The sequence below is a fragment of the Physeter macrocephalus genome, chromosome 10, assembly GCF_002837175.3.
Source record: "Physeter macrocephalus isolate SW-GA chromosome 10, ASM283717v5, whole genome shotgun sequence".
Classification (NCBI taxonomy): domain Eukaryota; kingdom Metazoa; phylum Chordata; class Mammalia; order Artiodactyla; family Physeteridae; genus Physeter; species Physeter macrocephalus.
The window spans coordinates 69660091-69673729 of record NC_041223.1 but is presented as its reverse complement, the minus strand read 5'-3'; the positions used below and the strand labels follow the sequence as shown (position 1 = coordinate 69673729).

At 47.4% G+C, this 13639-nt stretch overlaps 1 protein-coding gene across 1 annotated transcript in view; it reads right to left on the bottom strand.

The window, feature by feature from the left end:
- GABRR2 (gamma-aminobutyric acid type A receptor subunit rho2) overlaps positions 1-13639 on the bottom strand; it is a 50632-nt gene that overhangs the window by 14913 nt on the left and 22080 nt on the right. Inside the window, exons 3-6 of the mRNA XM_007103128.4 lie at positions 3734-3801; positions 1843-2066; positions 691-773; positions 361-501 (exon numbers count right to left, since the gene is read on the bottom strand). Of these exons, the coding sequence (XP_007103190.3) occupies positions 361-501; positions 691-773; positions 1843-2066; positions 3734-3801 (516 nt within the window). The remainder of the gene's footprint in view (positions 1-360; positions 502-690; positions 774-1842; positions 2067-3733; positions 3802-13639) is intronic.

Genomic DNA, 13639 nt, shown 5'->3' with positions numbered 1-13639 from the left:
GCGGGCCTCTCACCGTCGTGGCCTCTCCCGTTGCGGAGCACAGGCTCCGGACGCGCAGGCTCAGCGGCCGTGGCTCACGGGCCCAGCCGCTCCGCGGCACGTGGGATCCTCCCGGACCGGGGCGCGAACCCGGTTCCCCTGCATCGGCAGGCGGACGCGCAACCACTGCGCCACCAGGGAAGCCCCGGGCAGCAACTTTTAAAGCCTCTGCTTTTAAGTGTTGTTTATGTCTTGTTGGACTGGGCATTATTAGAATAATGAAAAGTTATTTTCACTGGAAGGGGAAAAAGCTAACACTGAAAAAGAATTCTAATGTGTTTTCTTGCACATCTGAATCCGACCATGGCAGAAGTTAGCTACCAGTGCTGCTGTAGAAGGCCAGTCTGGAAGTGGTGTGGAATTTCTGAATCAGAAACTGAGACAGGGAGATCTTCTCATCTGTTTTCAGGGATTCGTCCCCATTCTTCCAGTACAGCATCAGATCTTCATCTGTATATGCATCTTTGGGAAGAGGAAAATAAGTTAATTTCACTCCTTTTCTTCTGAGGCAGGAGCAACAGGGGCCACCCTACCTCAGCCAGGGATTAAATAGGTCTTATCCCTGGCAGGCAGTACTCAGTCTCAAAGATACTAAAATGGCACAGAGAGGGAATAAGGCAAAGATCTGTCATTACGAATACAGACACTTACAGCTTTCCAGCTCCAAAGAACAGGTCTGGGAGTCCAGGGGAAAGTGGCTGAAATCCATGTTGCACATGGCGGTGACTGTAATCCTAGAACCCAAACAAACATGTTGGTTCGTGCAGTGAGTTACTGGCTCATATACCTGCCCAGAGTAAGGAGGACAAAGACACGACCAAGGGCAGCTGCCTCTTCACGTCTACGTCAGAAGCTCGGAAACCCAGGACTCTAACTTTTTTTTTTTTTTTTTGCCGCGCGGTGCAGCATGCGGGACCTTAGCGCCCTGACCAGGGATCGAACCCGTGACGCCAGCATTGGGAGCACTGAGTCTTAACCACTGGACTGCCAGGGAAGTCCCTCTAAGTTAACTTTTAGAGTTTTGTCTTCTGTAGATGATGGTATTTGCTCTGCCCGGATCCCAGCTCCTGAGGCTGCTGGCTGTGCATGGCCCACACCTGGACCCTTCTCTGGGCATTGCCTGCATCCAGAGACTCGTCTTCCCCAGAGATGCCCGGAGGTTATGCCCTGCCTCCCCAGCCCCGACTCAAGGCTATTAGCACTGAATTCTGGCAAACTGTACAAGGTGTGGGATGAAACTGTGTAATCGCTCAAGTCAGCCCAGAAGCCAATCTGCAGTAGCACCTAATAAACAGTAGCTATCGTTATTTTCCTATTTTTTGTTTATTACCAATAAACTAGAATCATAGGCTCTCGGGGGTGGAGGATACATAGAAGGTCACCGTCTCCCTCAGATCATTCAGGTTCAATTAGTCTCCTAACCCAACCTTAAGATACCCGATGACAGGGAAGTCAGCACCTACTACAGTGGTCATTTCGTCTTTAGAGAGTTCTAACTATCATCAGACGGTTCAGACCCTCCCATGTAACCCACAGACCCAAACACAGTGACAAACTCTTCGGGGCCAAAGGGACAGACCACACATATACATTTTCTTTTTAATAGAGGGGTTTTTTTGTGGTGGTTTTTAAACCAAGAATTGACTAGCTAATTCATTCCACAAATACTGTTTTCTCACCTACTGTGAAAAGCAGAGTTTAGCTCTGACGATACAGTGGTAAATCAGTCAAACGATCCCTGGCGTTGTCCACAGATATTAGGATGCCATTGGACACAGAGACCATGACCCCGTGGACAGTTACCTGAGGCTGTACAGCACCTGCCCATCCGGGAACACCCTCAGCATGATGTTGTCCGTGGTGGTGTCGTGGATGAATGACCTTTTGGAGTGAACAAAGAAGACGTCGGGGACCCAGATCTTCTTCACAAGCCGGCCGTCGAAGGTCATGCTCTTGTTGCTGGTGCTGGGGAAGGCCAGCCGCTCATCCGTCCAGTAATGCCGCAGGTAGAGGGTCATGGTGAAGTCCTGTGGGAGTGGCGGGGGGGGGAGACCAGACAGAGATGGCTTACAAAGCTCTCTTCCTGACAGCCGACCCTCCGTCCACCACTGTGACGGACACCTCAGGCTCAGCCTCCAGAGTTGAAGGAAACAGTTCTGCAGCCCTGCGGGACGACGGCCAAGGCAATGGCGCTGCTGTCACAGGAAAGAGAATGGCTCATGTTTGTGCCTCATGAGGTTGGAGCCCAAGAGACAGCACAGCCCCTCCTTCAGGCTTTGCAAAGGAAAATGGCAGCTGTGCCGCCCACCGCCTGCCCTGGGGCCAGCAGGGCTGGATTCCCACAAAGCCCTGCACTCTCACCTAGACCTTTGCACACATGGCTCCTTACCTATTGGCTAACCATTCAATTCAACTTAGCAGACACTTCCAGAAACCTGGACAGTCAAGTGTCCCATTTTGCCTTTTTTTTTTTTTGTGGCCACACTGCGTGGCATGCGGGATCTTAGTTCCCTGACCGGGGCTCAAACCTGTGCACCCCTGCAGTGGAAGCATGGAGTCTTAACCACTGGACCGCCAGCGAAGTCCTAAGTGTCCAATTTTGGAGGGTTTCTACCATTAGGCTTGTAGTATCTTTAAAGGCAGAATTGTTTCCTGCCCACCACTGAATCTCCAGACCCTAGTTTAGTGCCTGGCAAGGTACAATAGTGGATGCTCAATAAATATCTGCAGAATGGAGAAATGGGGGGAAATGAATGAATGAGGAGATGGGCGGCTGCATGTCTAGTATAACTTCAGCCTGAAAGCTTATCCTGTTAAAAAGTGTCTCCTCGTCTGCACAGCTGATGCCTGAAACCAAGAGTGTAGCCCTTACACCGTAGCCAGAGCTAATACATGAACGCCAATGAATAAATAACTACCCAAAAGAGCCTGTTCCAGGAGCAGGTGAAGGAAGGCGGGAAGGACGCATGCGGTGGCCCACGTCTGCTCTGCCAACCACACCCAGGCTCCTCCTGCCTGTGTCCCGGAGGCCCGCCCGTGAGGGGAGCACCGCCCCACTGGGCCACCTCTGCAGCCCCTCTCTTCCCCGTTTTGTCCGCCACTCTTTCAGTTTGCAAACTTCCTGTTCTTCTGCCTCAGCGACCTCGTACGCGCTCTTGCTTGGCCCTCCCTACAGCTGTCAGGTCTCAGCTGAAACGAGGCTTCTTCAAAGACGCTCCGGTGCCCGCCTGAGCCTGCTGGGCGCTGCCAAGGAGTGAGCGGGGAAGCTGTGCTCCCGGCGGGCGCTGGCGCGCAGAGACCTGCAGAATTTGAAGGGGAACACGTCCACCTCCGGCGCCCCTCCAAGTGTGGCGGGTCCAGCCCCTCACACCGCTAAAGGGGCGTGTTCAGAACGTAGAGGGCTGGGCCTCACTCCCAGAGACCGAATCAGGAAGTCTGGGGCGGGGCCTGTGATCTGCATTTAACACCCCCCCCCCCTCCGCCCCCAAGTTATTTTTACCCAAGAAGCTGCAGAAGTCAGGCTCTGGATTTTACTAAACCTGGGCCAACCTCCAAATCCCGGTTTCATCCCCTCCAGCTCTGGCCTCTCCCCCAGACGCAGCCTGCCCCAGCGTGGCCCCACCCACCGCAGGCCCCCAGGGGACCTCGGCTACAGCATCCCGCCCCGGCGCTGCCTGCCGAGCGCGCCTCGTACCATGTCCACCTCCGAGATGCTGTCCAGGCTCTCCACCTGCACGTCCACGCCCACCGGGATGGCAGGGCCTGCAGAGAGGCAAAGACGGCTGGTTAAGGCGCCCTCCTCTCTAGCACTGGGCAAGCAGACAGCCCCTACGCCCTTCCCAGGGGAGCCTGAGCGGAGCAAGGGTGAGGCAGTGGTTCAGATTCCGTGAGGGTTTTCTTGCTACTTCCTGGCAGGTTGGGTGCCTGAGCTTTCTCCATGAGGGCGGGGACTGTGTCTACCTTAAGTGCCTTTCCTGGGCCAACATGGGTGTTTAACCCATGCTTGTTGCATGAGTGGATGAGCTGGATTATGTATGTTTATGCTTCCATAAAATGTTTTTTTAGATTTTAATATTTTAAAAAGTCTTAAATGGGGAAAACAAAGAAACCTGTGGCTGTCAAGCATATTAATGAATGCTATTCCATTCACAGGCAAAAAAATGCCTCTGAGAGCATCAGGTGGCATCTGGGTGGGGCCTTCTGAGAGGAAGGCATAGTCTGGAGGTCAGCCCACTGCACCTGGGTCCTCTGGGCCCTGGCCAGGGAGTGCAGGACCAGGGCATGCCGACCCACCGTGGTCTGAGCTGGGAGAAGCTTAGGGTGGCAGGGGAAGTCTGGGTCTCAGGGAATGAGGACTGGCAGGGCCGGGGACTTTGGCTGAGGGCAGGGGAGGAGGATCAGAGATCCTGACGGGATCTGGTGGGCCAGGGCATTGAATGGGCTCACCGACTCTCCCCAAACCTTCCCCCTGGTAGGTTTGCTAAGACTTGCAATCCCACCATGAAAGATTTGGGGCTTTTGGCTGAGCCCGATAGAATAGGAGCATTTTATTTATTACTGGTGGGATGTAGTGGCTATTTCCTGTGTTCTTAAACATGGAAGCAAATGAGCACAACCTTTTTTTTTTTTTTTAAACCAGGGATCGAACCCGGGCCCACAGCAGTGAAAGCACCAAGTCCTAACCACTGGACCGCCAGGGAATTCCCACAACATTTTATTTTTTATTTTTACTTTTCCCCTCCCAGATAAATTGGGTCATAATCTGATCTTTTTATTTTCCTGTGCTCTCAACTGAGGGCTCAGGTCAGGGCCCATGAGAGATCACTGCTCTAACAGCCGGAGCCTTCTCTCACTCCAGGCTCCAGGAGGGCACTGAAGGGGCAGAGTGGAATGGCCAGTGTGAGGCTGAAGCCCCCTCCTCAGGGCTGACTGGCCTGCCTTCCTCCTCCGAGGGGCCTGCAACACGAGGGAGGGTCTGCCAGCAGCCTGGCTGGGGCCCCCTCCCAGCACCCAGACCCCTGAGCCCCTGTGCAGGACCGTGTGTTCCCAACATCACCATGGGAAGCAGGGCTGGTTAATTCCCCGTCCTCTGGAAGGACCTTCCTTCACTTGAGACACTAAAACAGCCCAGGGCTGGAGCTCTTAACCCTCATCACCTTTCCCTCTTGTTCCCTTTCTCTTAAAGTGCCACATCCAGTCGTCCCAAGAGCCAAAGCGCAGAAACAGTATAGCCATCACCCTCTTTGGACCCGCTTCCCTGTGGCCTGGTTTTCAGATAATGGGCACAGTGTCTGACCAGCAGCTGGTTTTGGCAAAGGACATTTTCCAGATAAAACACAACAACTTGCTTGGTGCCTGTCACTGGGTCTCTCTGTCCCCAGGGCCTGCCTTGCTCTCCGCAGTTCCAGCCGTCCTTTGGAGAGAAATTTGATAAAGGCTGTGAGGGTGGCATTCAGGCTCTGGAGGTATTGCCCACATGGGAGTGCAGGTCAGGCTCCAAGGATCCTGGGTTGTTGGAAAACATCTGTGTGCTCAGGAGGCTCCAGAGCTGCACTCGGGGACTCGCACCCCAAGCTTGAACGGGACCAACAGCTCTGCCCTCCTTGGTCCAAGTGCAATGGAGGTGACCTTTGCCTTTGACTTGCCCCGCAGCCCAAGACTAACGCTCCGCCCCCAGGTTCTCCCGAGCTCTTCATTTTGTGGCCCTTCCCAACCTGATTTTCGAGAAATTCTTCCAAATTACTGGTCTTTCTCCCTTTTCCATGAACAGTTTTATGTTTAGAGTATGACTGAGTCCTATAAGGTGTTAGAAAGAAAATAAGCTAACTAGGCATTTGTGCCTTGGCCCCTGAACACTGACGTGGGTTTTTCTACTTTCAGAGGGGGATCTGGTGAGCCAAATGGAAGTCACTGGTGGAATTTCAGGCAGTATAGCCAGTGAGGCAACAAATTCAGAAGGGAAATACGTGTTTAGCCAAGAGCTTTTCTTGGTTCCTAGCCTTTCTGCAAATATTTCTCCTCACATGGTCCTGGAAAGCACACGTTAGGGATTTATCCATTTTTGAAATAAAGCTATATGTCATTTCTTCTCCACTGACTCTACAAGAATAAATGTGAGGTAGAATTTTAAGGCAAATTAAAACAGAATTTGCCAACAGGCATCCTGCCCTAAATGAAGGTGTTTTTCAAGCAGAAGGAGATTGATCCGGAAAGAAAGCTAGAGATGCAAGAATGAATGAAGACCAACAAAAATAGTAAATATATGTATGATTCTAAGGGAACACTGACTATATAAAACAATATTAACCATGTGTTGTAGGATTGAAAAAACTAAATAAAAATACACAACATTTAAGAAGGGAGAGGTATAAATGGAGTGAAAGTGTTCTGAGGTCTTTGCATTGTCTGGAGGACAGTAAAAATAGTTAATTAACATACTAGTACTATAAGCCAAAGATTCATGTTGTTTTCTAGGGAACCACACAAAAAAGTAGTAAGGGTATATATTTTCAAAACTAAAATAGGAAAGCCAAAATAGGTATAACAAAAAATAACCAGTCTCAAAGAAAGCAAGAAAGGAAGGAGAAAAAAAGAGAACATAAAGAATAGGTTGGACAATAAAAAAGATATGATAGGATGATAGATTTAGAACCAATATATAAATTATTCAATAAATGTAAATGGGCTAAATGCTCCAGTTAAATATTTTCAGACTTGATAATTCAGAAATGTTGAAAGTTTATCAAGCTGGATCAAGAAACAAAATCTGGGACTTCCCTGGCAGTCCAGTCGTTAGGACTCCATGCTTCCACTGCAGGGGGCACGGGTTCAATCCCTGGAACCCTGGTTGAGGAACTAAGATTCCTCAGGCCACGTGGCATGGCCAAAAACAAACAAACAAACAAAAAATCATCAAGCTGCACTTATGTTGTCTGACTCTTCCATTAAATATATTTTCTTTAAAAAAACAAAACAAATACAAAAAAACAAACAAAAAGAAACAAAATCCAGCTTCATGCTGTTTAAAGAGACACATTGAAAATATAAGAGGGAGGGACTTCCCTGGCAGTCCAGTGGTTGGTTAAGACTCCACGCTTCCACTGCAGGGGTTGTGGGTTCAATCTCTGGTCTGGGAACTATGATACCACATGCCACAGTGTGGCAAAAAAAAGAAAATATAAGATGGAGAAAAGATAAGATACAACATGAAAGGATGCAAACATACAACACGCAAAGAATAAATAAAAGAAAGTGGGTGTAGCTATATTATATCAAGTAAAGTAGACTTAAAGACAGATGAAATAGAGATAAGAGGGTCATTTCATAATAATAAATTATTCAATTCACCAATAAAATATAACAATTGTTAATTTGTGTGCATTTAATGATACTGAAATAGCATAAACTAAAAATACCTAAGTGTACTAAACACAAAAATATTTTAAAAATTAAGATTGAGATTTTTTGCATAAAACTGGAAACTTTTGGAATCAGTCAACATAATTTTCCACATCTGCAGATTAAGATACAGGAAAAGCCTTTGCTAAAATCAGTACCCGTTTATAATTTTGAAAAATATAGGAATAGAAAGGAATTTCCTTAATCTGAAAAGGGATAACTACCAAAAAATAGCTACAGTAAACATCATATTTAATGATAAAATGTTGTAAGATTTCCTTTAAGATTGAGTATGTCTGTTAATGCGACTTCTGTTCAACATTGTTCTAAAGGTCCTAGACAATATAATAAGGCAAGAAATGAAAAAAAGTTATGACAACTAGGACAAAAGAGCCACTATTTGTATGTTATAAGGTTGGGTGTATAAATTTTTTAAAAATCATCAGATAAATTGTTAGAATTAATATGAGATTTTAATGAGGATGTTGAATACAAGGTCAGTATACAAATATCAGTTGTATCCCTATACGCCAGCAAAGTTAGAAAAAGAAATTTTTTCAAAAATATCACTTACGAGTAGCATCAAAAATACCTAGGAATAGGTACCTAGAAATAAATCTAACAAAATATCTGAATGTTCTCTATGAAGAAAACTATGAAATACTGAGAGAAGTGAAAGAAGAAGACCTAAGTAATAATGTTCATGGATTGGAAGATTCAATATTGTAAAGATATTAATTACCCCATATTAGACTATAGACTCAATGCAATTCTAATCAAAACCCCCTTAGGTTTTCTTGTGGAACTTGACAAAGAGATAATTAGGAAATTCAAAGTTCCAATGGCAGTCCTTCTTGAAGGAAAAGAGGGTGGGAGGATTTGCTCTACCAGATATCAAGATTTACTATAGAAATACAGTAATTAAGCGATGAAGCACCAGCATAAAAATGGACAAACTGACAAATGGAACAGAGTGGAGAGTCCAGAAACAGACACACACCTTTATGTACACCTGACTTATTATAAAGATATCACTGCAGGGCTTCCCTGGTGGCGCAGTGGTTAAGAACCTGCCTGCCAATGCAGGGGACATGGGTCCCTGGTCCAGGAAGATCCCACATGCCGCGAACAACTAAGCCCATGAGCCACAACTACTGAGCCCTGTGCTACAACTACTGAAGCCCGTGCACCTAAAGCCCATGTTCCACAACGAGAAGCCACTACAAATGAGAAGCCAGCGCACCACAATGAAGAGTAGCCCCCGCTCACTGCAACTAGAGAAAGCTCGCAACGCAGCCAAAAATAAAATAATAAATTAAATAAATTTATTTTAAAAAATATCACTGCAGATCATTGGAGAGGGAATAGTATCTTCAGTAACTAATGCTGAGACAATGTGTATATGAAAATCATGCAACGTGCAAAACAACTCCAAGTGGACTATAGATCCAAAGGTGAGATGCAAAATAACAAAACAGGATAGCAATGTACTTCTTTATCAAGACACAAAAAGCACTACCTTTAAGAAAAAGATCAGTAAATTTACATTAAAATTAAGACTATCTGGCAAAACTAATCCTCGGTGTTAGAAGCCAGGATAATGGTTGGCCGTGGTGAGGGGATAGTGACAAGGGGAGAAGGAGACTTCTGGCTTTCTGGAGATACTATTTCTTGGTCGAGGTGCTGGTTGCATGAATGTGTTCACTTTTTGATAATTCACTAAGCTGAACACTTAACGATCTGTGCACTTTTCTGTATATGTGTTGCAGTTCAATAAGAAATTTTCATCGAAAAAATCAAGAACTCTTGTTTTTCAAAGACATCATGAAGAAAGTGAAAGAACAAGAGTTTTTCAGAATGGAAGGTATTCACAGTATATATAACTGGCAAAGGGCTCATATACAGAATATAAAAATAACTCCTAAGAGTTCCATTAAGAAAAAAATCAGACAATCCAATACAAAAAGGGGCAAGAGATTTGAATAGGCATTTTGCAAAAGAAGAAATAAACAATAGACAAATGAGAAAGTACTCAATTGCATTAATAGCTCCCTTAGAACCACAGTGAGATATCACTACTATATACTAACAAACCTGGCTTATGTGAGAGTAGCTACACCAAGTGTTGATAAGGATATGGAGCAACAGGAACGCTCATACTCTGCCAGTGGTGGGTGTAAATTGGTACAACTACCTTAGAAGGCATTATCCAGAAAAATGGAAGATATATAAACCTCATGATGCAGTCTAACTACAGAATAGGATAAATACATTGTGATATATTCATACAATGGAATGTATAGTTACACACGACAACATGGATGAATACACACTATAAAATTTTCATCACTGCAGGTTGCATGGCTTGACTTTCCTCCATGGCCCTTCCCTTTCCTTGAGGACTTCTTGCAAAGTCTGAGTTAATTTGAAATATTGGTTGAGACACTTTCCCTTATCGTTGGGTGTAATCAAACATTTCCGTTTTAAAATAGGCATGACTTTTCTCATGGTGAGCACTGCTTCCTGAGCAGGCAGTGAGTGCCATGTGGCAGGCATTTACCCATCCACCTGGGGTGGGGTGGGCGAGGCTGGACCCAGTCAGGGGCTCTCCCTTCCACAAGCAGCACCAGCATCACCAGGCATTTGTTAGAGATGCAATTCTTGGACCCCACCCTGAGCCTCCTGCACCAGAGACATCACAAGTCCTGCAGTGACGCTGACCCACAGTCCAGTCTGAGGGCACTGGACAGCTGATCGTTAAGGAACCCCCAGGAGTGAGATTTTACAATGTCCCATGTCCTGGTTACCATTTTTCTCTTGTTTTCAAACTTTTCACAATTCCATCTCCACCAGCTGGCTCCACTTCCTACCTATGCATGCCTTCCTTCCCCCATAATACTTGCTGAGTCGAGCAGTCTTTTCCCAAGCCTGACCTCCCTCCCATGAACACCCTCCTTAGCTGAAACCCCCTCCCTCTTCCATCTCCGTGACACAGCTCTTCCCTGGTTCCTTCTCTGAGGTCCTTGGGCCCCTTCCCTTCCCTTGTCATTCAGCCCCTCCCACAGCTAACTCTCTGCTTAAAGCTAAGGATTCTCAGTCTCCCTCCTGGGCTTGATCTCTGACCCAGACTCTGACCCTCTTGTTGTTGAAGTCTAAAAGAGGTCCCCACTGGATATCTAACCAAGTTCTTAAATTTAACATCCCAAACAGACTTGTCTGGTCGGGGCCCAGCCCTGCCCCACTGCCCAGCACCCCGTCCTTCAGGCGCATGGTGACCTGCTTGGTCACCGGGGTTACATGGGGTCAGGGAGGGAAGGAGTGAGATTGCCTGGAGGGGATTGCAGAGGAGGAGGAGGCCAGAAAGAGGAGTGTAATTTTAGGGGAAGGAGGGAGTAGGAGTGAAACTGAGTCCCACTGAAACTGAGTTCCTCTGCCGAGTTTATCATTAAACCCTCTATCCAAAACTTTGTTCCCTTTCTTGTCCTGCCCTTGTTCCCCTGAAGATTGAGGAGTATCAAAGAAATGTGGCAATTGAAACTGAACAGGACCCTGTGAGGCCCTCTTGGTGCAATACCCCCTACCATGTGCCCCTTTTCTTTTTTGAAGAAAAAGGCTTTATTCTCCTAGGCCTTCCCTGAGTGCCAGACTTAAGCAGTTACTAATCAGGGAAGTGAGGGAATGCAGAAACAAAGGGAAAGCATTCAAGCAAGAAAAGTAATGAGAGCTTAAACAATAGTTCCGTGATAAAACAGAGTCCTAGTTCCTCTTCAAGGGGTATATATAATGATCTGACCCATATCTTTGAGCTGTTCTGCAGAAACTAACACACGCCCCCACCCAAGTGGAGGATGGTGATTACATGCAGACTGGTTGGAACCAAAAGGCTGATGATTAAGATTCCCCAAACCTCTCCCTGTTACCCCGCCACCAACCAAACAGAAGAAAGTCCACAAGTTGCAACACTTACTCCAAATGTTGCCTTTAGAAACCCTTCCCTGAAAGGAATCAGGGTGGTCGGGTCTTTGGAGCACAAGCTGCCCTTCACCACAACCCAGTGACAGTAGATTGACTTTGCTATGAGGTGGCCGAGTGGACCCAAGTTCAATTGGTTACGGGAACAGGGTTAAGTGAGTGTAAGTGAGGGTTTGTGCTCCAGAAGGGAAGGGCCAAGGGCACTGAGGAGGAATCAGAGGGGTCTCCTCTGAAGGCAGCAGATCCTGGGAAGAAGGCTGCCGGAGACCCAGAAGGCTGGCTTTCTCCCTAGCTTTGGCTCTCTAACCCGTTCACTGTAACAGTGAAGCACTAGACCTTACCCAAGCATGGGGAAGAGAGGAGGCAGAGCCAGGGAGGCCCGAGAAGCATTCGGGGAGGAGACCCCAGCTCCAAAACGAGGCATGACTCTGCCTTGAACTGGCTCCATGGGCCTCAGCTGGGCCAGCTGAGTGGCATTTGGGGCCTTGGTGGCCAGACTCCAGTGGCTTGGAAGTTCAGGGGTTGAACCCCTCCTAGGAAGAAGGCTACGGAGTAAAGCATGGGAGTATTCGGGAGGGTCTCCACTCACAGTCTGGGTGCCCCAAACACCTAGAGGGCACCTTAAATGGGGGTGGAGCGAAAGTATACCGGGTGAAACACATGTGCTCCTAGAAAATTCCCTAGGAAGGCATCACATTGGAGACAGTCCAGCTGGAGACGTAACTAGGCATTAACCTTGCAAAGGGACACAGCAGTTGTGATATCACGATGTGATATTGTGATATCACGATGTGATATTGTGATATCATGAGAAATATGTATTTGGTCCTCAGCCCCAGTTCCTGGTACAGAGCTCCTAAAACCCTTGTAACTTCCTGAGTGAGAGGGGTGAGAGGAGTGTATTTTGTTATTTATAACAACCCCTTACCAACCACACCTGAGTTTATGCTAGTGTGGTGGCTCGCGTGGGCTCCTGGATAGTTTCAAGATGGGGCTGGTTGCCAAGGAACGACCACATGATTAGAGGGTTGGAACGTTCAGCGCCACCTCCCAACTCCCAAGGAGGGGGAGGGGTGAGGGGCTGGAGGTTGAGTTAATCACCAGTGGCCAATGATTTCATCAACCGTGTCTACACAGTGGAACCTCCATAAAACCCCTGAACAACAGGGTTCGGTGAGCTTCCTGGTTGGTGAACACATCCGCATGCCAGGAAGGTAGTGTCCCCAACTCCGCGGGACAGAAACCCCTGAGCTCAGGACCCTTCCCGTCCTCACCCTATGCCCCTCTTCATCCACTATCCATCTGTGTCTTATATAATGTTCTTCATAATAAGCTGGGAACCATAAGTAAAGTGTTTCCCTGATTCTATGAGCCATTATAGCTAATTATCACACCTGAGAACGGGGTTGTGGGAACCCTCAATTTTGCAGCCAAGTCGGAGAGAAGTGCAGGTAACTCGGGGACCTACTACTTGTGATTGGTATCTGAAGTGGGGGGCAGTCTTCTGGGCCTGAGCCCTTAACCTGTGGTGTCTGCACTAACCCCAGGTAGTGTTAGAACTGAATTAAATTGTAGGACACCCAGCTGGTGTCCACAGACAACAGGGGAGTTGCTTGGTGTGGAAAACCCACACATTTGAGTCAGAAGCGTTGTGAGCAGAACCGATCATAGTAGTAGTAACAGTACAAGCCTTTATCCCAGGAGAGGCCCTAAGGGAGCGTGTGCTGTGAGTCTAGGAGACCATGCGCTCCCCGGGGCCGTAGCCATGTCTTTATCACGTCAGCACCCAGTGCTTTGATGCACTGCCTCCACCATCCCCTTCCCCCCCAACACACACACACACACACACACACACACACACACACACACACACACAGTATCTGCTGTGCTCAGTGCTTCCTGTAGGACACTTGAGTCCATCCTCATGACAATCTGGTGAGGAAGGTACTGATATTACCTCCATTCTACAGGTGAGAATCTGAGGACTAGAGAGGCGATGGAGGTCCCCATCAGAGAGAGGCACACCACAAGCTGATCCCAGGGGTCCACCTCCAGAGCCCCTGCTCTAACGAATGCATTATGCTGACCAGAGCATTCCTTTTTTTTTAATTTAAAAAAAATTTCTTATACAGCAAGTTCTTATTAGTTCTTATTAGTTATCTATTTTATACATGTTAGTGTATACATGTCAATCCCAATCTCCCAGTTCACCCCACCACCTCCCCCCCTC